The sequence below is a fragment of the Hyperolius riggenbachi genome, chromosome 10 (genome assembly GCF_040937935.1).
Source record: "Hyperolius riggenbachi isolate aHypRig1 chromosome 10, aHypRig1.pri, whole genome shotgun sequence".
Taxonomy (NCBI): Eukaryota; Metazoa; Chordata; class Amphibia; order Anura; family Hyperoliidae; genus Hyperolius; species Hyperolius riggenbachi.
The window spans coordinates 138,801,461-138,826,416 of NC_090655.1; the positions used below are offsets into that span (position 1 = coordinate 138,801,461).

At 45.1% G+C, this 24,956-nt stretch overlaps 2 protein-coding genes across 3 annotated transcripts in view; both read left to right on the forward strand.

The window, feature by feature from the left end:
• TBATA (thymus, brain and testes associated) overlaps positions 1-9,962 on the forward strand; it is a 50,571-nt gene extending 40,609 nt beyond the window's left edge. The window contains exons 5-10 of one of the 2 annotated variants that reach the window (XM_068257533.1): positions 1,259-1,371; positions 1,793-1,951; positions 4,592-4,673; positions 6,752-6,893; positions 8,177-8,226; positions 9,636-9,962. In XM_068257533.1, the coding sequence (XP_068113634.1) occupies positions 1,259-1,371; positions 1,793-1,951; positions 4,592-4,673; positions 6,752-6,893; positions 8,177-8,226; positions 9,636-9,715 (626 nt within the window). In that variant the 3' untranslated portion in view covers positions 9,716-9,962. The remainder of the gene's footprint in view (positions 1-1,258; positions 1,372-1,792; positions 1,952-4,591; positions 4,674-6,751; positions 6,894-8,176; positions 8,227-9,635) is intronic. The other variant, XM_068257534.1, reaches the window with a different exon arrangement.
• Positions 9,963-19,182: 9,220 nt separating this feature from the next.
• Positions 19,183-24,956, forward strand: part of LOC137535676 (microsomal triglyceride transfer protein-like) — a 101,639-nt gene continuing 95,865 nt past the window's right edge. The window contains exons 1-2 of the mRNA XM_068257540.1: positions 19,183-19,718; positions 24,265-24,452. Of these exons, the coding sequence (XP_068113641.1) occupies positions 19,670-19,718; positions 24,265-24,452 (237 nt within the window). The 5' untranslated portion in view covers positions 19,183-19,669. The remainder of the gene's footprint in view (positions 19,719-24,264; positions 24,453-24,956) is intronic.

Sequence of the window (24,956 nt, forward strand, 5' to 3'; positions counted from 1 at the left end):
TACTGAATAACAGTTGCTCTGTCCAACTGCCAGAATTGTGTGACAGTGAGTAGGGAGGTCAAAATCTTGATACAGATAATTACCAGTGAGTGCTTTTGTTAAGGATAAAGAAAATACTAAAACTCCCTCATGTGGAGATGGACTAGTCTCGAAAAAGCAGCCAACCTAACTTGAACTTTATGAATGGATTTCTAATGTTATTGATGCATATTCTCAGCAGTTACATAGCAAACAACCTGGTTTGCAACATATATGCAATACATGCAACAATAAAATTGGAGATCCATTCATAAAGTTCAAGTTTGGCTGGAGCTGCGTTTGTGAGATTGGATGTGTGTGGGGGTATGACGAGCCCTTTTTACCAACTTGTGAACTCCCTACTGAAACAAGCTTATTCCCAGAAGCCACCATGTCACTTTGCTGCACCTAGTAAACCTGTCAGATCTATCAGCCTTTTACTGCCTACTGAGAGTCACAGCCATATAGGACAAAAGTCCTTTATAGTGCATTTTACTATAGGAGATACAGTATGTACACTTTATATGTATGCATTATAAATGTAACATTTTTTCACAATAATGGTCCTTTATCACACTTGACCAATAGAATATTGTACCATAGATATAAATGAACGCAGCAATATACAGTCACATTGCGGCTCTGATTTACTTAGGTGGGAAACAGCATTCCAGTCCCTTGACTAAAAGCTAGTACTCACCTAGCAAAGCAGGGAGATGGATCCAGCGCCGTCTCCCTTCCTTCATCTTCCCCCCGGCGTGATGTTGCCTGATGGGCGCGACTAGACTTCAAGCGATCGCGGTACTTTACGTGGGAATCGTTGGGGATCTTAAAGATCAGATCTGTGACAGTCGTTATCACCATGTGACGCTAAGCAACATTCATGTGATCGTGCGCCTGTACCCACGTCGTGAGATCATGTAAATGACCACCTGTGGCTGGCAAAATCGTCAGAAGAAATTGTGAGGTGTGTACGGGCCTTTGAAGCAGCAACAACTGTCATAACACTTAAAAACAGTTTGTTTTCATTACTTTTTATTATAATAAGTTTTGGAAAAAAAAATAAACAAGCTCCTCTCCAACTTACCAAGCCCCAATAGCCTTCTGCCCTTCACTTAGTTGGTACTTCCCAGGGTATTCAGAGGCCACCAATGTTGTGGGGCTTTGCAAATTCCTTCAAAGAAAAATGCAAGTACTAGGAACAATAATCATGTATTGTGTGCATCTTGTTGTTTGAAAGGCGTGAACCATGTTGGCTACATTGCAGGTGCCATTTCTGAAACCTGGCGAGAGGAGCTAAGAGAGCTGGCTGCAAAAGTTGCTGTTGCTGAAAAAAAGCCAGAAAACAAAGAGGTACTTTAATTTTTATATGACTACTGTTGCTGTTTGAATTCAAGTAAACTTTGTCCTTAACAACAGTCACGTGTTCTGATCTTCAGTAGGCATCATAGGGGTGTTATTGCATTTTTTATTTTTTGGGGGAGGGGAGGGATATCGTTTTAAACCCATGTCTTTGAAACAATGCCTAAAAATAATGAACACCCCAATCTATTGTCAACCCATTCCTAACCCAATACTTTCTGCTAATCCTAAACTAATTTAAAGCCTACGGTAACTCTAATCCCCCTCCCCCAGTTTCCCTGACCTTCCATATGTGAAATACTAGACAAGGCACAGAACATTTATATTGTGCTTTTCTCCTGGTACAGAAAATGGCACATGCGAAATGTAAAAAAAGTCTGTGTTTTAACACAAATACCAATTTATTCACCAGGAGGAAGAACCACGGAGATCCACCCAGTACTCAGCAGAAACTGGGCGCATTATTCCTGCATCTGCGAGAGCAATGACCAGGCGCGCTTCCCGGAAATCCCCAAACAGCAACAACAAAGGGAAAAATGCAGCTAATCATCTTCAAGACCAAGAACTTCTAGTGAGTTAAAGAACCACTATCGCTAAAATGTGTTAAAATATAAATACACGTATGTTAGTTGTACAGAGTAAAATGCACTATACGTTACTTTTTTCCTATGATCCTGTCTTTTACAGTAGGCAGTAGAAATGTGACAGATCTAACAATTTTGGACTAATCCATCTCCTCATGGGAGATGCCCAGGAATTTCTTTATTTTCAAATGCACTCCCTGGATGGCAGTGGCATGCTCCAACTGCCAGAATAGTGTGCACAGAAACAGACTGGCTTTCCAGCAATATTGTAAAGGCCTTTTTCATTCGAGGACTTTTGAAAAGACTATAAAAAAAACTACTGAAAAGAATATTGAAAATCTGTTATAAGGAGATGTGCTAGTCCAAGATTTGTCATATCTGTCACATTTTTACTGCCTACTGTAATTGTCAGGAACATAGGAAAATGGTGATTTACAGTGGATTGCAAAAGTATTTGGCCCCCTTGAAGTTTTCCACATTTTGTCATATTACTGCCACAAACATGAATCAATTTTATTGGAATTCCACGTGAAAGACTAACACAAAGTGGTGTACACGTGAGAAGTGGAACGAAAATCATACATGATTCCAAACATTTTTTACAAATAAATAACTGCAAAGTGGTGTGTGCGTAATTATTCAGCCCCCTGAGTCAATACTTTGTAGAACCACCTTTTGCTGCAATTACAGCTGCCAGTCTTAGGGTATGTCTCTACCAGCTTTGCACATCTAGAGACTGAAATTCTTGCCGATTCTTCTTTGCAAAACAGCTCCAGCTCAGTCAGATTAGATAGACAGCGTTTGTGAACAGCAGTTTTCAGATCTTGCCACAGATTCTCCATTGGATTTAAATCTGGACTTTGACTGGACCATTCTAACACATGGATATGTTTTGTTTTAAACCATTCCATTGTTGCCCTGGCTTTATGTTTAGGGTCGTTGTCCTGCTGGAAGGTGAACCTCTATAGCCTATAAGATACAAAAAATTCCCTTCAAAATTAAACCAAGCCAGAATATAATACTTACCTATCGTCTTTAATCATTTATGCCTCATGGCAGTGATTTAACCTATATGAAGACCTATGATATGTGTGGAATTGAAAAAGCTTTTAAACATTTTCTGATTTTTTGATATTCTGTACTAATAAAGTTTTTCTACAAATTTTTGCCAAACTGCACTGTACCTCTTCGTTTTTTGAATCCAAGTCCTTTGCTATAAATCATTTTGGAAGGTGAACCTCTGCCCCAGTCTAAAGTCTTTTGCAGACTCCAAGAGGTTTTCTTCCAAGATTGCCCTGTATTTGGCTCCATCCATCTTCTCATCAACTCTGACCAGCTTCCCTGTCCCTGCTGAAGAGAAGCACTCCCAGAGCATGATGCTGCTACCACCATATTTGACAGTGGGGCTGGTGTGTTCAGAGTGATGTGCAGTGTTAGTTTTCTGCCACACATAGCGTTTTGCATTTTGGCCAAAAAGTTCCATTTTGGTCTCATCTGACCAGAGCACCTTCTTCCATGTTTGCTGTGTCCCCCACATGGCTTGTGGCAAACTGCAAACAGGACTTCTTATGCTTTTCTGTTAACAATGGCTTTCTTCTTGCCACTCTTCCATAAAGGCCAACTTTGTGCAGTGCACGACTAATAGTTGTCCTATGGACAGATTCCCCCACCTGAGCTGTAGATCTCTGCAGTTTGTCCAGAGTCACCATGGGCCTCTTGACTGCATTTCTGATCAGCGCTCTCCTTGTTCGGCCTGTGAGTTTAGGTGGACAGCCTTGTCTTGGTAGGTTTACAGTTGTGCCATACTCCTCCTTCCATTTCTGAATGATCGCTACGTGGGATGTTCAAGGCTTTTTGTAGCCTAAGCCTGGTTTAAATTGCTCAATAACTTGATCCCTGACCTGGCTTGTGTGTTCTTTGGACTTCACGGTGTTGTTGCTCCCAATATTCTCTTAGACAACCTCTGAGGCCGTCACAGAGCAGCTGTATTTGTACTAACATTAGATTACACACAGGTGCACTCTATTTAGTCATTAGCATCCATCAGGCAATGTTTATGGGCAACTGACTGCACTCAGACCAAAGGGGGCTGAATAATTACGCACACCCCACTTTGCAGTTATTTATTTGTAAAACATGTTTGGAATCATGTATGATTTTCGTTCCACTTCTCACATGTACACCACTTTGTATTGGTCTTTCACGTGGAATTCCAATAAAATTGATTCATGTTTGTGGCAGTAATATTAAAAAATGTGGAAAACTTCAACTTTTGCAAACCACTGTATAGTGCTTTTTACTCTGGAACAAATGAACATTTAGTACATGCATTTTAAATTATACACATGTTCATGATAGTTGTCCTTTAATTTAAGACACGTTTAAAAAATAAAAAGTCATGAAAATATTCTAATGAAAGAAGAGTTTTATAGAGGTGGGTTATCCTGATCTTTATACGCTTTGCATAACCTTTATAGCTGGTGTTGTAATACTCAGATATTTCATAGCATTTCATAAACCAAACTCCTCTTCTATCAGGCTGAATGTATTGCTGACTGGTCTACAGAGTGGCTACCGGGTCACACTGACCTCAGATAGTGATACGTGTCCATCTCTTCTGTCAACAGGTATTGGAGCTGCTTTGCCAGATCCTACAAACTGATTCTCTGTCTGCCATCCAGCAGTGGCTACTGTCAGCTGGCCAAAGAGGTGAGGCCAAAGTGCAAACCTGGAGTGGGGGAACTATTTCATTTCTCTGTGTAAGCCGTCTGCTGCAGGCTTAAAGGGAACCTACACTGAGAAGGATATGGATTTTTCCTTTCAAAATAATACCAGTTGTCTGACTCTCCTGCTGATCCTGTGTCTCTAATACTTGTAGCCACAGCCCCTGGACATGCATGCAGATCAGGTGCTCTGACTGAAGTCAGATTGGCTTAGATGCAAGCTTGTTTCAGGTGTGTGATTCAGCCACTACTGCAGCCAAAGAGTTCAGCAGGACTGCCAGGCAACTGGTATTGTTTAAAAAGGAAGCATCCATATACCTCCCAGTTTAGGTTCCCTTTAAAGGCTCTAATATACAGTAGAAGCAAAATGCCTGGGTGAGAAACTTCATATAGAAGATGCTATTCTCTGGCTTTAAAGGACACCTGACCAGGGAAAGGCTATCTTATGTGTGTGCTGCACAACTGTAACGATTGGGGAATTATTTCCGAGGTCAGCGCACAAGATGTGCGCTGACACTACAGAAATCCTCCACAAGCGTATGAAACAACAGAACCCAGCTTTGGTGCAATGCACCTGTAGAGGGAAATTCCCACCGGCAGATGGAGCAGTGGAGTGCAGAGGAACAACCCCTCTGCACTGCCACAGATGCCAGGTGGGAATTGTACGAATTGCAGCAATGCAGGGCAAGATAGCCCTTAGAGAGAGAGAGAGTGAGCACAGCGACAGAATGTATGTGTGTCCACCAATCTAGTCTCCACCCGGCGACGGTGAACACACAACTAAGACAGAGCAAAGGAACAGACAGGACTAACTACACGCGGCCACCACACGTTAAGCACAATAGCGACAAAGCGCGTGCACGGCACGGTCGCCACACGAGAAGCGCAATAGCGACAAAGCGTACCAAAAAGCGCAATAGCGACAAAGCGTACCAACCCTGACTAACCAAAGGAACACGAAAACAAACGAGAATGGAACACTTGCTAAACGGTTACCTCACCAAGACGACAGCAAGCGTTCGTTCCAGACAGACAGACAGACAGACAGGAGTAACCAGTAGCAACCGCTGCTCTGGCTACACTCCTAAGGCAGAATACAGAAGGAACCACCGCCTCTACCGCTAGGGCGGTTGCGATCCAGACAGACAGACAGATGGAGCAACCAGTAGCAACCGCTGCTCTGGCTACACTCCTAAGGCAGAATACAGAAGAAACCACCGCCTCTACCGCTAAGGCGAATGCGATCCAAACAGACAGACAGATGGACAGAACTAGGCAATACAGATAAATAACAACCTAATTACGCTAGAAGGAATGCTAGTGCACTCCCAAGGATTATTCTAAGATAATATTAGCAAACAATATGCAGAGGGCTGAGACTCCAGGTAAGTTAGCAAGAACAAACCATCATGACCAGCAAGGGATTCTGGGAGGAAATGGTATTTATACTGCAAACCATCAAAGTAAGCAGCTAAGCAATTTGCATGCCAAGTGGATGCAAATTCCTCACCAGAGCAGCAGCTCAGCAAGTTGCAGAGTGAAGACAGGTCTCCTTTCCAGGGACCTGCAGCACTCAGACTTACAAAATGGTCAAAAAGCTGTCTGCCTGTGCAGACAGCAGAGCAGATCATTACAACAACTTAATATTACCTGTATTAGCCTTGTTTGTAAATTGTAAACCATGGTATATATTGTTAGTTTGACTTTGGGGGTGCGTTTACAGTTTGCATGTTGCAATGCATCATAATATAAGTTATAATCGCACAGCAATGCACTGCAATGGGACCAATCGCATTGTGGCGTTTGCTCCATGGTGCGTCTGGTACCATCATAATAACGTGAGACGAGCTAACAAACAATGTGCATGTTACGGCCATGTTACAATAGACGGGGGACGAGGAAGGTGACAATTCTGAAATCCGTTGCAATGTGCTGCCGCATGCACATTGCAAAGACTTGGGTGTAAACTTACCCTAGTCGTACAGCATCATAGACATTATTTAGTTTAATAATAAGTTGAGTAACACTATTACTAAATTCCAGTTCTCTTTTACTGTTCTCCAGAGAAAGACCTTGTCATGAACATGATACAGACAGCAACTGCCAACATACAAACAGATCCCCAAGCCATGGGGGACAGGCTCAATTCCCAGAATGCTTTAGGACTACTGTCAAGAGATGAACATATTCAAAGGACTTTAAACAGGTTCATTTCATGTCTAGCATTGGCTGATATCGCTGATCTATGTTTTATTATGAAATAGTTTTCTAGCTTGTCTCCTGTTTGTGCTGCAAGTTACTTTCAACTTTTCCTAATGGTGGCGGTTCACTTTAAAGTAAAATTGGTGTTATGCTTTGATCCCAGAAATTACTTATTTCACCTTTACTTATTTGTAAGGTATGAAAATATTGTAATGCATGAAAATTACATCAAAGGGCAGCGCAGGTTTAGAAAGTCATTGTATGTAGGGGATGATAAATTCTTCACCACAATATATCAAATGCTCAGAGGTAGGTATCCACCAAACATCAAAACAAGAAAAGGCTTACCAGCTCCCAACAACCCACATTATAAGGTTGTAAAATGGCTCAGGTCACAGATAACATCCAGGGAACATCAGACGTCGTGAAGATCCAGTGGACATCCGTATGGAGGTAAAGTTTCAGGAATTTATATAGGAAAACAAAAACAGCAATATCTAAGCGTAACCCGTTTATTTAGATAACATTTCTTTAAAAGGTAGTAGATATAAAAACAATAACTCACATACGGGGCCCATAAACTGGGAACCCCGGAAGATTAGCGTGCATGTAATGGTCAATCGTAGATCAATAGACAATGGTGCCGCCTACTACCTTCCCGACCGGTTTCACAGTCTTGCGTCATCATTTTTTTTCCCCCTCCCCTGATGACGCAAGACTGCGAAACCGGTCAGGAAGGTAACAGGCGGCACCATTGTCTATTGTTCTACGATTGACCATTACATGCGCGCTAATCTTCCAGGGTTCTCAGTTTATGGGCCCCGTATGTGAGTTATTGTTTTTATATCTACTACCTTTTAAAGAAATTTTATCTAAATAAATGGGTTACGCTTAGATATTGCCGTTTTTGTTTTCCTATATAAATTCCTGAAACTTTACCTCCATACGGATGTCCACTGGATCTTCACGACGTCTGATGTTCCCTGGACGTTATCTGTGACCTGAGCCATTTTACAACCTTATAATGTGGGTTGTTGGGAGCTGGTAAGCCTTTTCTTGTTTTGATGTTTGGTCGATACCTACCTCTGAGCATTTGATATATTGTGGTGAAGAATTTATCATTCCCTACATACAATGACTTTCTAAACCTGTGCTGACCTTTGATGTATGCCTGACTTCTGAACTTTTGGACATTGTTCTTCTCAGCGGCGGTTCCATTGTTCCTTGGCGCCGATATATTTGCTATTATATAATGCATGAAAATTACTTTGTTTTTTATTCTTAAAGGTCTCAGCAGAAAAATAAACCAGAACCTATTCCTGAAGAAGATAAACCAGGTAATGACTGAACAAATATATAAATGTATATATATGTGTGTTGTCAGGCTAATAAACTAGTAGCTGAGATCTTAAAGCACACCGAAAGTGAAAGTAAACTGGTGTGATAAACAACTGTATCTATATAGTTCTAATCCTAAATAGCACTTTCCAGGAAGCCAATCAATTGCATTGAATATGTGTGTGGGCTGTGATTTGACATTGTGCACCTGAGGAACAGAGGTGGCCTTGAGGGGGGGGGGGGGGGGGGGCAAGCGGGGCAATCGTCCCGCACCTGAAGAAGGCCCCGCACCCTCTGCAGGGGCATCAAATTTCTCTGTAACAGTACCTTGTCACTGAGCAGCAAGCAGGGGGAGACTGGCCAATAGCAGCAGCACCAGCTTCCCATTTCCCAATGTTGGAGCTGCTGTGGCCATCCAATCATAGAGGAGGGAGGGACAATACTTCAAAGAAGTGCCACTCAGCTGATATGCAGCAGCCTGCAAGTATTGCTACATCAGGATAGAGTTCCACCATGCTGCCTAGCAGCTGACCCCATGCTACCAGAAGGAGACCCCCAGCCATGCTGCTGATGAGGAAGAAATCCAGGAGGAGAGAGACTACTAGTCATGCTGCAGAAGCGTGCTTCCCAGCCAGTGTTTACTTTGCCAGGCAATGCATCTGCAGGGCTGCTGTGGCTGACAGATTGCCTGGCCCCCAGTGAGGACAGTAGGAGCAGAGAGGTGAGTTTAGGGTAGAGGGTGTCTGAATGTGGCAGGAGCGCCTGTAAGAAAGGAAAGGCAGAGAGATTTGCCCCCCCCCCCCCCCCACGCATAAGTTAAAAGACAGGCATAGGTACTGTGTAGGGAAGAAGAACAGTCATGTGCTGGGCCGGCCCTGGCAGAAGACAAATGACCTCGTTCTGACAGACCCTGAGGGTGTGTGTGTATGTATAGTGTGTATGAATGTATAGTGTATAGTGTATAGTGTATAGTGTATAGTGTGTGTGTGTGTGTGTGTGTGTGTGTGTGTGTGTGTGTGTGTGTGTGTGTGTGTCTGACGTGTATCCACAGCATATCTGTGTGTGTCTGGTCTGTGTGTGTGCACATCTATAGCATATCTGTGTCTCTAGGCCCGTACATGACACTCGCCCCCGGCTCAGTGTACTGTAAGGCCGCCTCTGCTGAAGAAGGGCCAATAGGTCCGCAACATGTATTGTGCTTTCTGTCTTCAATACAAGCTTAATTGCAAACAAGCCAGTGGTGTGTCGCCTCTTTCCTTTATGTTTATTTACAATACGTAGGGCAGACTCGGGCAACAAATTGCCTAAACATTTTCAATACAACATTTTCATTTTCAGTACAACTGTTATGAAAAATTAACTCCAGTATATTCTCACATTAATGGTGTATTTGTTTTACTTAACACAGAACGCATGGGTACTGCAGAGGTTCTACTGATACACCCATCAGAAGATGAAAACCAGAGCAAGCCTGCTTCCCCTAAATAAGTGGCCTTCTTCCGAAGAATGCACTGGGCTTCAAACGTTTTTTCCACTCTGTTATTTATGACATGTGTTTTGCTTTAGCTGCTTGTAACTAACACCCACAGGGCTGATTGCTATGTTTTGGTAAACAGCATCATGTCTGTATAATTATGTAGGCAATGTTTCCTAAACTGTGAAATATATACATTTATGCATACATTGTAGATAGATCATTGCTTCCTGTTCTGCTGCTCTACATGTTTGTTTTATTTCATGGCTCAGTTGTGTGTACCGAATACTTATGCCAACAGAATAGTATTTTGAATATTTGTGTAATATAAACCTCAAACACAAAATAAGCAAAAATGAAAAACCTTGATTATGTTTCACATCAAGAATGTAGATTTGAAATGAATACAGGCCATGATATCAGAGGCAACGCAGGTGTGTCTCTTTGCTTAGACCAGTGGTATTCAAAGCAAGAACATAAGTATGAAATGACTTTTTTGTGCTTGGAACAAAACAGCTTAGTATTAATAGACACCTATTTGCATTTTCTTGGAGAGTTATTGACACCCATGTGGGATTTTTATATACTTTGAGAACCTCACTGAAATCCTCAATTTGGACCAGCTACTATGCCCAATACATACTTAGTGATGTTGTGTCACGCTCCTGATGATGTGAACCGCGAGCAGTACCGGATTTATATTTTTCAACCTCCTAAGCCAATTTATTTGTCTCTCCACTACCTTGTTCAGCAGCCACCTCCCATTTCATGTACATCCTCCTTTCCTATGTTCAACATCTATTTATAGCAGCTGTTCACTTTCATGTACACCTCCTATGGGTAGCAGACAGGGATGTTCATCCTCCAGATCCGGGTACCCGGGTAAACCCGGGTACCCGACCATTTTTACACTATCTGGGTCGAATCCAAATCCAGATACCTGGGCCAATATCTGGATAGCTCTATGCGGGTATCTGGCTGCATAATCCAGATACCCGCGGGTATCCGCGGATATCCGACGGGTATCTGGATCTGGGTACTGTAACAAGGGAGATGATGTCATTGAGCCAATCAGAGGGCTCCCAGCCAATCAGAGGGCTCCCAGCAGAAGCCCTAGCAACCAATCACAGAGGGGAACTCTGACCAGCCCCACCTGACCTCATTGAGCCAATCAGAGGCCTCCCAGCCTAAGCCCTGGCACCCAATCACAGAAGAAAACCCTGGCCAGCCCCCCTGTGTAATAAGGAGGGCTGGCATGATGAGACAGATCGTCCTAGCTTGTGTGGCTGGCTGGCTCGTCACTGACAGACTTGCTCCAGTGCTGTTGGCTTAGCAAGTTCTGCCTGTATAAACCTAAAGCTTTGAGTGCTAAACACCTTCACTACACTATTGTTCTCTTGGTTGTTTTTAGCTAGCTAGTGTAATTGTTTGATTTCATTCACTCAGTTAGATCCTGTCTGTGTCTGTGTGTGCTGTGCAGGCCAGCAGGACAGTATAGGTTAGGGAATAGGATTACTGTGTTATTGTATTGTATTATATAGTTAGTTAGTACTGCAGTTAGTTGTTAGAGAGAGTAGTACTGTGTTATCTTACTACAGATTACTGCAGTGCTGCTTCGCTGAGCATTGTCAGTGTGACAGTTAGACAGATAGTGTGCACTGTCTGTCCTCTACTCTACGGTCTGTCACTCCGTGCCAATTTGATTTAAAGTCCAACCCCGATTTCATTAAAGTAAAAGTACCCCACATCATCTGGTGACATCATCACGTATAAGTTGTACTATGTCTGCTGGCACCGGCAGCCGGGGAGGGGCAGCAAAGGCAAGAGGACAGGGAGCAACATTACAGCCACCCTCAGAAGGTCTGTCGTGTCAGTGTCGACCCCAGCGGGCAGCCTACTCTCAGTCAGCGAGCTTTTCGCTCCAGGTGCCACGATTGCACTCAGGGCTGTTTGCCGCAAGGAGTTTGAGCAGGATGTTCTGGGTTTTGAGGAGGGGAAGGTATGATGTTGATGATGGGATGAAGGACCGTGACTAGGATGGGGATGTCAGCTCTGACTCTGAGGAGGAGGATGCGTCGGTGGGTTTGGCACGGAGGATCAGCATTGCAGACAGTGGCCGTGGAATGCGAGACCCACCACATCCTTCTGCCGCTACCACCAGCCGCACCACTCAACCCCCAACCGCCACAGGGAGAAAAGCCGCAGCATCCCATTCAGGCCGCAGGGGAATGTTCACCTCCCCAATCTGGCGGTTTTTCACTCTGCCCCCATTGGACAGCAAGTTTGCCATATGCAATGTGTGAAAACTACAGATGAGCAGAGGTTGTGACCCCTACATGTATGGCACCTCCAGCTTCATCACCCATCTGGCCAAAAAACATGTTGTTGAGCATGAGGAGTTAAAGAGGCTGAAGCAAGCTGGCGCTGGCTCCCACCGCCAGGGTGCCACAGGCCACTGCTGCTGATACCACCACCTATATTCAACCCAAAACACAATTGCGGTGTCATTTTTTGGAGGTGTCTGGGCTGTAAACTGTCTCGTCCCAGTTGTGCGATTGGACTTTAGACACAAGGGGCTTGATTTACTAAGAGGTGCTAACCTACTTAGCACGTCTAAAGTCTTAAGGCGCGCTAACCAGGGTGCTAAGTAGGTTAGCACCAGTTTTCTCAATCAGATCGTGCGCTAAGGGCAAAATCCTATGCGCGCACTAAGTCCCATAGGCTTTAGTGGGCACTTCGCGCGGAGCGCCCTGCGCTCTGTGCAGTGTGCGCGCAAAACTTTGCGCTCGGTACTTTGCACACGATCACTACTTCTCACATTTCAACTGAGTTTAGACGTGCTAAGGGCCAGTGCTAAAGTTAGCACCGTTTTGTAAATCAAGCCCAATGTGGGCTGCACGACCGCTGTCTCCTGATGTTAATTGACAGCTTTTTTTTTTTTTTTTCAATCTATGTCCACCAAATAATAAATTAGTGTTTCCCTTTAAAAAAACATGATGTTACATGCATCATTTATCCTAAAAACCCCTTTTAAAGCTATTTAAAGGGCACTTCCGGTTTTTCTATCCAGATACCCGAATAGGTCGGGTACCCGCGGGTAATTTGGTCAGATACCCAAATTCACTCGGGTATCCGCAAGGACGGATCCGGGTACCCGAATCGGATCCAGATATCTGGGTACCCGGATCCGGGCGGGTATTAAAAAGTACTACCCGAGCATTCCTGGTAGCAGATCCCCTCTTCCATGGGTTCCACACCACTTGAATAACATGATATTGTGAATGATACAAAAGTGCTCATTCAAGAAAACAACACAACCACCCACCAGGTGTAATCAAAGAAAAGGAGAAACCAAAGCTATCTCTTTACTGCTATCTGAGGGCACGTATGACTTCCTATTACTGCTATCTGGGGGAACATATGTTTACTTAATACAGCTATCTGAGAGGTACATATGGCTACCTATTACTGTATTCTGGGGGGGCACATATGGCTACCTAATATAGCTGTCTGTGGGACACATATGGCTACCTAATACAGCTATCTGAGGGGCACATATGGCTACCTAATACAGCTGAGGGGCACATATGGCTACCTGCTATAACTATCTGAAAAGCATTCACGATTACCTAATACTACTCGAGGGCACACAAGACTACCAAGTACTGCTAAATGGGAGTAACACATAGCTACGTAGTACTACTATCCCAGGGGTCTCAAACTCGCGGCCCGCGGGCCATTTGCGGCCCTCGGTACAATATTTTGTGGCCCGCGCCGGCAAAAGCAAAAGAGACGCTGAAGTGAACTATTTTTGCCTATTTTATAGTTCGCTTCAGTGCTCCCAAGTAATCTGCCGCATCCCCGCCGCTAAACGAGGGCTGCAGAGCCCCCAAATCCCTCGGGGAAAATCAACGACTGCGCTGAGGGGCAGAGCTTCCAGCTGTAGCTCTGCCCCTCCTGAAGTCAATCGCCGCACGGATCGCCGCCTCTCCCCGCCCTTCTCTGTGAAGGAAGAGTAAGAGGGGCGGGCAGAGGCGGCGATCCGCCGCGATTGACAGGAGGGGCAGAGCTGAAGCTGAAAGCTCTGCCCCTTCCAGGAAATGCCGGCGGATTGCCCCCCGGGGGATTTGGGGGCTCTGAAGCCCTCGTTTTGCGGCGGGGACACGGCGGATTACTTGTAATGGTAGAACTGAAGCGAACTATAAGGTAAAATAGGCAAAATAGTTCGGACACTTCATGTTCAGAAGAAATAATTAAAACTGTTAATAATGACATTTGAGGACTTTTTTTGTGTGAAATCCCTTATGCGGCCCAGCCTCATCCTGACTTTGCCTCCTGCGGCCCCCAGGTAAATTGAGTTTGAGACCCCTGATCTAGGGGAACTTAACTATTATCCAGGGGACACAAATTTTTACCAAATTTTTATGACCACTAGCTGGGGAACACATTATAACCTAATACTACTATCTGGGGGCACACATAACTACCCAAAATACTCTCTGGGGGCATGCATGGCTGCTTATTTCTGAAATCTGTGGGCATGCCTTCCAAATATGGATATGTAAAGGGCACACATGGATACTAATATCTAGGAGCACAATGGCTGCTTAATACTGCTATTTGGGAGCACATACCGCTACTTGATTTTTGTATATGGGGCATTGGCGCTAATCATATTGGGGCCATGCAGCGTGGCAGCGCAATAGCGGGATGAGCCCGCCTGCACATGCGCAGTAAGCCAAAGCCACTCGTGTAGGAGCAGCTCTGTGCTACTGCGCAATAGTCGGGCCATGCTCGCCCGACTACTGCATGGGCGCACTCATAACAGAGGAGGAGCACGGCCCCAATCTGGAGGGGAGCCACGCTTAGCCACAGAGGACATCAGAATACTGAGTTTCTCGTTAAGGTAAGTATCTAATTTTGATCATGAGCTTCGGCCCGCGATCACTTTAACAAACTGTTTCCTTACTCTGATTACACCTTTCTGACACTACAGCAGTCCTTGGTAGGTTTTGGGGCTCCACATAGATAGAGTGGTTAGGGCCCCATGTAAAACTCACACTGGGGCCCCTATTAGTTATGCCACTGCTCACAACTCATGTGTAGCCACATTAATTCAGCATATCTGTGAGCTAAATGTGAGACACACACAAAGCAAAAGAAAAACAAATAAAGCTCCCTTCTGACGTCTCTGCGGCGCACATGGTAATCTTCGTTGGGGATCGTTTCATTTTCTTAGGGCCCGTTTCCACTAGGAGCGGTGCGATGCATCTGCATGAAACACATGCACGCCAATGGAAGAGTTTCCACTGCGTTCATATTGCGCGAAGCGGTGCAATCCGAGAATCTGCAGCATGCTGCAAATTCTCGCACTGTCGCATCTGCCCGCAGCCGTGTCCCATCTCCTCCATTGACTTCCGCATCGGTAGATGCGAAAGTAATGCGGCCGGCGGCGGAAGTAATGCGATGCGGTGGAAGTGATGCGATACGGCTACGTAGCTGCATTCGCATCACTTTGTAATGGAAACCGGCCCTTACGTGAAAGTGGAGTTATATTTTAGACTACAAAGTTGCAAACTAAAATGAGAGAAGTGGTTTGTGATATACTGTATTAGCAGCCTAATGTGTCTCCGCTGCATAGCATGACTAATCCATTGGAATCAATGCAGTGTGGATTTATAAAGTACCCCCAAAAAGTGGCGTAACTACAATTCATGGGGTCCTCCAGTGAAACTCTGATGGGGGCCCCTTCTGCCCCTGCCCCAAATAGACACAAAAGCAATGTAAGTAAGTAATACATGCCATTCCTTAAGTCATACTCATCCACTCATCAGGCTGCACAGTTTGTTTTCAGTAAGCTTGCGTTCACTGCAACAGTATGGGCTTGCTCATACTTCCCAATATTTATGCAGCTTTGTTCATGAAATGAATTAGGATGTCTTATCTTCAGGCATACAGACAAATGTGTTCTCTGTGGACTGCAGCGGTGGATTATAAAAGACATCTACCCAGCAGCAATTAATCGCAATACTTCTACAAATTCAGCAATTACTTCCAATGTCCTGCACAGTATGATATTGCTTGTCCTTATAGAATTCAATTAAAATAATATCCAGAGTCAGCTAGAAAAAGCATTTTTCAGGAAAATGCTTTACTAATTAGCAGTTACAATAACCCTGGTTAGGATGTAACCAGTTAATTATACAGTACATACCACCTGTAAATGTCCCATATTTTATATAGAAGAGGAACAAGAATTTAAAGGAAACCTGATATTTGAAAATAGGGCTGTATCTATACTTGCTTTCTCCAGCCCCATGTGGTGTGTGGGCTCCCTCGCCATCCTCCTGGGTCGCTCTGTTCTCCCGTTTTCACCTTTGCTAATCTGTCCCATTGCTGTATTGCACATGCACGGCTTGGCTGCAATCACCCCTCGTTGCACTCATTTAGCCAGGAGCATTCTGCACCTGCCCAGTAGCACTGCACATGAGAATGGTCCCTAGTGCTTGAGCATAAGGCAATTGTGCTAAGCAGTGCAGGAATGCGCCGCCATGTGAATGCCCTCAGCCAGTAATTGGGGCGTTACCCAATTTACTATAAAAACATAATTCGGCCATCAACAATAGCTGGCAGCCGAATCACATCTTACCCCACAGTCCGCGAATAGTAATTAATGCCACTGGGACTTTTGCAGGAGCAGCGTGAGACGTTTTCCGGCTTTGCCCTGCACCCAAATGACATGCATGCAACTGAAGGAAGCCTCAGGTAAGTGTTAACAACACAGCACTATGTACCATCTCAGGTACACTTCAAGGAATAAAGTTATATTTAGATTGAGGGCTAATATAACATTTTTAATGCAAAACATTATAGGGGTGGTGCCATCATTCACAAATGTAAGAAACACAAAATAACTGTCAATCTCACTCAGTCTGGGGCTCCAAGCAAGGTCTCACTTAGTGGAGTTGCAATGATCATGAAAAGGGCGATGAAGCAGCTCAGAACTACATGAGCGACGCCAACACACTGGTCTCAGCACAGGTGGGACCATAGTCACCAAGAAAACAATTGGTAATGTTTGCAAGGTGCCTTTGCTCAAGACAGCACATGCACAGGCCCGTCTGCAGTTTGCCGATGTACATCTGATCTAGTGGAGAACTGGGTAAATGTGTTGTGGTTAGATAAGACCATAATTGAGCTCTTTGGCATTAACTCAACTTGCCATGTTTGGAAGGGAAGGAATGCTGCATTTGACCCCGGGAACACCATCCCCTCCCTCAAGGTGAGAGGTGAAAACATTATGCTTTGGGGGTGTTTTTCTGCTAAGGGTACATGACACCTTCACGGCATCCAAGGGACAATGGGCAGTACCATGTAACATCAAATGTTAGTGAGCACCTCCTTCCCTCCTACCCCTCACCCATATACAGTGACGGAGATAAGTATTCCCCTTTAGCATTTACACACAAAGTAAAGGAAACACACCTTATACAGGAAGGATGTTTTGGTAATGACTGGATCATGAGGCTTACTGTAAGAGTATGGTTGGATCAGGTGCTAAAGATTTTGGTGTGGGAACATGGTATTAGGACTAAGATTCTCAACACTATGATCAAAGGGGTAAAAGTTACCCAACTTGATATTAAACTTAGTTAAAAGCTTCTATGAGCCGCCACCTGCCTGTTTTGGTTGTGTCTGTAATAAAAGCGCACCTAGAAATTTGGGGCGCCCAGGAAAGCCGATAGTAGAATATCAATAAATGTATCAATATTCTACTATTAAAGTGTAAAGAAGGATCGTAAACTACTGGTATTAAATACCAATATTTTACTTAGCTAAGCCTGACCCTACTCTCATACAGAAACCTCTTTCCTGATGCATAAGACTAACCCCCCCCCCCCCCTACACAGATACCCTAACCGTCCCTCCCTGTAAAACAAAAACACCCTACCTGATGCCTAATCTTAGCCACCCCCCTGCCACCAATCTCCATCAAAAAGAGTAAAAAAACGTAATTTTCGGGCACCGCCATAGGTGCCCATTGAAATACTGTAATGGCATTGAGAGGTAATTTGGTTGCCTGTGTCCCCCGATAAAAATTGGGCACTGGATCCAGTGCTTGCCATTTATTGGGCACCGTGGGCACCCAAATTTCCCCTAAATACCGCTATTTCGATAGGCACCTAAGGCGGTACCCGAACTTCCTCCGCTAGCGGGCGCCCAAATTTCCGGCTACAGTTGTGGTTGGTTGCCCTTGCTGAAACTCAGCTTTGTGAGCAATACTCCTTTGCTCTTTTCTCCCCCTACCAGTGACATATTGCCCTTTTTTTTTAAGGTGCGGAACCATCTTATCCCATTCCAACACTATGATGTTTCAGCAATGAAATCGCTTAACCCTAACCGATCTCATAATTGGCAAAAATCCTTCTCAGCATCTAAAGGTGCCCGTACATCAGGCTATTTTTCAGGCCAATCGACCTTCCGATTTGATAATTTAATCCGATTGGAGGAGAATCGGTGCTCTCAACATGTTCAATGTTTGGATCAAATTCGGACTGACTTCGGTCAAAAGGATCGACAAGACATGTTGGAAAATCTCGGTTGCAAGTGCTTGCCTGGTGCCGCGTGTACTATCAAGGTGATGGTGAAAACAGGGCGCTGACAGGCCAGTAATCACAGTGGCAGACAGGTGAGATTTTATGAAACATGGGCACCAGGGGAGACATTTTTAAACAGAGGCAGTGCCAGACCGATTCCTGAAATTAATTTGCGTGTATGGGCATACAACAGATCCTTCTCTGATCAGATTCATACATCATCTGATGTATGGGCACCTGAACTCTAACTTACCCTGCTAGCATTAACCCCTTCCCGATGCCCGCTTATAACAACCCCACAATGTTACATCTTCCTGACACACCTTCCCACCCCCGTGGTACTGATACTGGGAAAGCATCATCCACAGGTGCTGAGGAGGCGGGGTTCCCTAGAGGTATGCTCCTGTTCTCCATGCAAAGTAGCACACAGTGGCGGAGGTTAAGCCTAGAACACACGATCCAATTTTCTGTCAGTTCTTTGTATCGATCCAATAATTTCCGACCAGTCCCTTGAGATCCCGATCGATAATGCAATCGATTTTGGGTAGTTATCAATGGAAAATCGACCGCATTATCCATCGTGAGCAGTTTAGACATCTACACACTTCCTATTAGGATACCAGCCAATCTGACAGAAAATTGCATTGTGTGTACTAGGCTTTAGATTTACAGAATACCTTCAACAACTTGAGGGGGTCACGCCACAAAAGGTCAGAGCTGTTTTGGCAGCACAAACAGAACCTACACAGTATAAGCTGGGTGATTTTAATGTTTTGGCTGATCAGTGTGTGCATGAGTATGTGTATACAGGAGAGAGAGAGATTTGCATTCGTTTTTCTTACGTTATTGCTAATCAATATGAAGAGTATCATGAGAGGCTTGGAAATGAAGAAAGATTTGATCTCAGCTGCCTCCCTTGCCTGTTGTTCTGACACAGCAGCATCTCAGTAATGAATGGAAAAGGAGGAGGAGGAGAAAGAGAGGGGGAGGCTGGACCCCTACTGCTCGGCTGTGATGAAAAATCCTGGGAGGAGTTTACAGCGACTTTCACTTTACACACTACAACTTTCCTGGTATAATTCTTCATGGATTTGATCAATGATTAAAAAGGGTAGGAAAAGTAGCAAGCCAAAAATGCCCTATATCTGCAGGACTTGCCTGTGGCCTGTCTCCTGTCCAGGACAGACCTTAGTGACAGTGACATTTGTGGTCCTGGGAATATCTTGCTGCTCTGTCTGTAAGCTTAAATGGCAGCAGCCTGAATAAAGCTCTTCTTTACACATGTAAAGGGAAGAGTGCTTAGCCTGGGACACACATCTTCCTCACATCATCAGAGCACTTGTGGAGTCTGGCTTAGGGACGGTACTAAGAATGCTGCCTGTTCAGATACTCATCCTCCTCATCTTCTGTGTTACATTGGGTAAGTCTGAAAACCCTGTACTGGCTTCTTACTGGCATTCTGTTACATTATAGGAGTATTATTGAGTTTATCTCACTGTATGAAGAGTCATGATTTACTTGCAAGGAGGCAAGAATGCTACAGGTCTCTTATATGGGAGGGACTGCTCTACAGCTTTAAAGGATATCCGAGGCGGGGGAGAAAAAGTTCAGATTTACATACTTTCTAAATCTACTGCTTCCCTCCCCTCTAGTCCCCCTGACCCCCTCCAGTGTGCCATTGCCCCCTCAGAAAGTTCTCTGACTGGAACTTCAGTCGCGGCTACTGAGCTCTCCCACTGTGCATGCACAGAACACTCCAGGCTATGGGAGTGCAATCAAGGAGGTGCGCGGCCTGGACAGTCGGTGATTTTTTGGAGAAGGACAGCGGCATATTGAAGGGGATCAGTGGGGGCCCGAAGCAGGGCTGGCCTTTGCTATGAGCGACCTGAGCGGTCGCTCAGGGCGCCATGCTCTCAAGGGCGCATGCGCCCTGTCGCCCTTTGCTGCCCCGCTGTCTCTCCCTGCATCCTCTCCGTCTGTAATTAGAACAGGACTACAAGAACATGGTCGCCGATGTCCATAAATGCGGACATTCGGTGGCCATTTTCTTGCAGCCCTGCTCTAACTACAGATGGAGCGGAGGCGGGGAGAGAAGAGTGACATCGGTGCTGGAGCTGGATGTCAGGTGAGTCAGTCTCTGCCCGGCCTGCTGTCTCAGAAGGAGGAGTGGGGGGTTGCCTGGGGGCATACTGGGGCAAACTACCTACACTGGGGGCATACTGGGGCATACCTCCTACACTGGGGCATACTACCTATACTGGGGCAAACTACCTACACTGGGGGCATACTGGTGCAAACTACCTACACTGGGGGCATACTACCTACACTGGGGGCATACTACCTACACTGAGGGCATACTACCTAGACTGGGGGCATACTACCTGCACTGGGTGCATACTGGGGGCATACTACCTACACTAGGGGCATACTGGGGGCATACTACCTAGACTGGGGGCATACTGGGGCATACTACCTACACTGGGGGCATACTACCCATACTGAGGGCATACTACCTACACTGGGGGCATACTACCTACACTGGGGGCATACTACCTACACTGGGGGCATACTATTTACACTGGGGGCATACTACCTACACTGGGGCATATTACCTACACTGGGGGCAGCTATGCTACTACACTGGGGGCAGCTATGCTACTACACTGGGGGCATACTACCTACACTGGGGGCATACTACCTACACTGGGGGCAGCTATGCTACTACACTGGGGCATACTACCTACACTGGGGGCAACTATGCTACTACACTGGGGGCAACTGTACTAGCTACACTGGGGGCAGCTATGCTACCTATAAGGGGCAACTATACTACCTACACTGAGGGCAACTGTGCTACCTATATGGGGAAAACTATGCTACTTACACTGGGGGCAATTATACTAGCTACCTTTACTGTGCCAACTATACTACCTATGCTTGGCTATCTACACTGAGGGCACCTACACATGAGATCCTATACTGAGGGCACCTATACCTGGCTACCTACCTGTACTGAGTCTGAGGGCATTTTTTGGGGAGGGACGCACCACAGCTATAACGAGCGTTGCAAATTTTTGGTGCTATATTTGGGCCTGTGTGTGTGTGTGCGTATGTGTGTACGCGCGCAAAGAGGATGGTGGGCACCAAAATCCAGTTTCGCTCAGGGTGCAGTGAAACCTAAGGCCGGCCCTGGCTGGAAGAAGCCCCAGGTAAGTACCGTAAATCCACCCCCCCTCCAATATAATGAAGATCTGTTAAAGCATACAGTGGCGTAGCTACAGAGCCATGGGCATCAGTGAAAATTTTACACTGGGCCCCTCACCACCATACCTGACTTTCCAAAGACAGCCACTGTGTGAGAGAGGTGTAAACATAGGAAAGGATATAGTTTGTTACCAATTATCACTATTCAAAGCATATACAGGGGTATTCACTACCAGTACAGCACCAATAAAGAGCTAATGCAGCAAGTGGAGGAGGGACCCATGTGGGCCCCAAAGTCCCTGGCGTAGTCGCAACCTCTAAATTGTGCGCACACGTCAGGTGCGCATGCGCACTCGTAGTAATATGCGGCGGGCGATGGCGAGAAACAGACCCTAGACCCCGTTTTTAAACGGGCTTGGGCCTACTAGTTGTTATATAAAATGCATAGAATACAAAATTACATATTCCATTCATATTAGTGCATATAGGAGTGGCAGATACTGTATGCTCCCTCCCTAATCTTTAAAGCCTTTATTCCACTAGAAGAGCATAACAAGTGCTACAGAGGTTGCTTAATCTAGGCCAATACTACTTACTGACAGAATCTCTGTTTCCTCATAGTCAGTTGTTTGTACAACCTGAAGATTTTATGAGAAGCTTTTGAAAGTATTTGAACTAAAAGTGCAAATAGAAACACAGTTAATCTTTTAATAAGAGGTACTTAAAGAGAAAAATGTGTAGCATAGGACTCAAGTACATAGCTCCCAACTGTCCCTCTTTCGGAGAGACAGTCCCTCTTTGGGAGCCCTGTCCCTCTTTCCTCCTCATTTGTCCCTTTCAGGACTTTGTCCCTCTTTCTATGTAAATATATTTATTTCTCTACTAAAAAAATTGGGGGGTGTTGTCATCAGGGGTGTGGCAGGGGCGTGGCTAAAGTGTCCCTCTTTCTCAAAAAGTTGGGTGGTATGCAAGTGTCCTCAGCTTTGTGAGCAATATAGCCCATTGTAGAAAATACCGTTAAAATATACTAACCATATTGTCACTATATACTCTATATAATTTAACAATTTTTATGCAGAGTAGGGATACAACTGCTTGGCTGGTTTTTTTTGTGTATTATAGAAATTGTGCTCTTTTTCAAGCCTGTTATGTGCCTCCAGTAAAGTATTAGACTTCCCACCATAAACTTGTAAAGGTGAACGTAGTGTGATGATGTCACCATATCACACCTCCTCAGTATATATAGGAATTCTACTTACAGTAGGTTGCGAAAATCTAACAGCTCTGGCAGGTTTTGGACTAGCCCACCTTCTCATGGGGCGATTGTCAGTTTTTCATTTATTCTAAACAATGCACTCCATTGAAAGGTCCTTTATAAGGATGCCTTTAAGTTTGTCTCCTGATTTGCACACTATTATGCACTCTATTATGGCAGTTGGACCGTACCATTGCTGTCCAGGAGATGCTTTTAAATATAAAGGAAATACTACTAAGTGACATCTACATAGGTAAAAGGTAATTTACAGTGCATTTTACTCTGGAACAAATGTACACAGGGGCGTAACTAGAAATCACTGGGCCCCCCTGTGAAACTTTGGATGGGGCCCCCCCACCCCCCGTATAGGTGGCCGCCCCCAGTATAGCTAGGTATAGGTGCCCTCAGTATAGCTAGGTATAGGTACCATCAGTATAGCCAGGTATAGGTGCCCACAGTTTAGCCAGGCATGGGAGCCCCTAGTAAAGTCAGGCATGGGTACCCTCAGTATAGCTACGTATAGGTGCCCTCAGTACAGCTAGGCATGGGTGCCCTCAGTATAGCCAGGCATGGGTGCCCCCCGTTTAGCTAGGTATAGGTGCCCTCAGTGTAGCTAGGCATGGGTGACCTCAGTATAGCCAGGCATGGGTGCCCCCAATTTAGCTAAGTATAGGTGCCCTCAGTGTAGCCAGGAGGTGACGCAGCGCATGAAGGGGGAGCGATGCCCACACACAGCGGCGGGGGGGGGCACTCCCCCCTCCTGCACCTTGGGCTCCCCCATCAGTGCTTCCTCCTCTGGCATTATTAGCAGCAGTAGCGGCGGCGGTATAAAGGGAACGCAGACTTACTACTGCGTTCCATGCCGTTTATCAGGAAGTAGCGTCACCGGGCGCTGATACGGAGAAGATCCAGTGTGGAGGGAGGGGGGGAGTGGCCCCCCTACCCGCCGCTGTGTGTGAGCATCGCTCCCCCTTCATGCGCTGCGTCCCCTTCCTGGCTCCTGCCCCCCAAAACAGCCCTGGGCGGGCCCCAAAGGGGCCCTGGGCCCTCCGCAGCCGCATCCCTTGCAGACCCTTTTGTTACGCCCCTGAATGTACATCCTATATTTATGCATTCACATGTTTTTTTATTTTACAGTCCTCCTTGGCATATTATTCCTTTAAGAAAGAAATTTCTTAAGACAGTGAAGAATTTCCAAATGTGTCTCAAACTCAGAGAGATATACAGTTTATACAACACTACTGGATTTATACAATTACACTGTTTAATCAGATAAGCTCAAAATTTGTCATAATTTGTTTTATTTGTTGCTTACTTGTTCATTTTCCATAATACTCAGATTTAGGAACTGATCTCAATGATTCTTGAGCTACAAAGGACAATCTTGATTTCTTGCAGTCAATGCATTATTTGAATGTAACAACATAGATCCTCTTTAAAATAGCAATTACTACTAATTTCTCATAAACTATAGAAAGTGTATTTGTAAAAGTGTATTTTGATACAGGATCTTTTGGAGTTCCATCCTTGCAGCCAGAAACGGCGTACCAGTATGACTACACACTGGATTTTCAGGTAGTAAATGTTGCCAGGCCGTCCATACCAAGATCCAGTCTTCAGGTTCATGCCACAGTAGAGATATATCTTCTCTGGAGAAACAAGACCCACCCAGAGGAACAACTAGTGCATATTCAGGTAAGATTTTATAATAAACTCCATTCCAAGTACTGTATGTACTCGAGTATAAGTCTAGAAATTTAGGTCTGATTCACTTCATAAAAGTACAGGGGTCGACTTCTACACGGGCAACACTGAGCACACTGAGTTATGTGTGTACTAAAGGTGACATTCCAATTTGCAGCAATTTACTCCGTGGTAAGTGATAATTCGAGGAAGGGAAATGTCAAGGAAACACAGGTCTGAAAGTCCTGGCCACAACAATTAACAAGGAAAGGGGCAGGGGGAAAATACTGGGCTGCATAAAAGGGAGTAGATAATTGCAGCACTTGGGGGCCTGGAGGAGGTATTGGCTGCACTTAAGGGACAGGAGGGCTAATGTCTGCAATACTGTATTCAGTGCAGTCATTAACCCCTCCTGGGACCCAAATGCAGTCATTAACTATGCTGGGTAGACTTTTACTTGAGTCAATAAAAAAAATCCAGCTTAAAGGGATACTGTAGGGGGGTCGGGGGAAAATG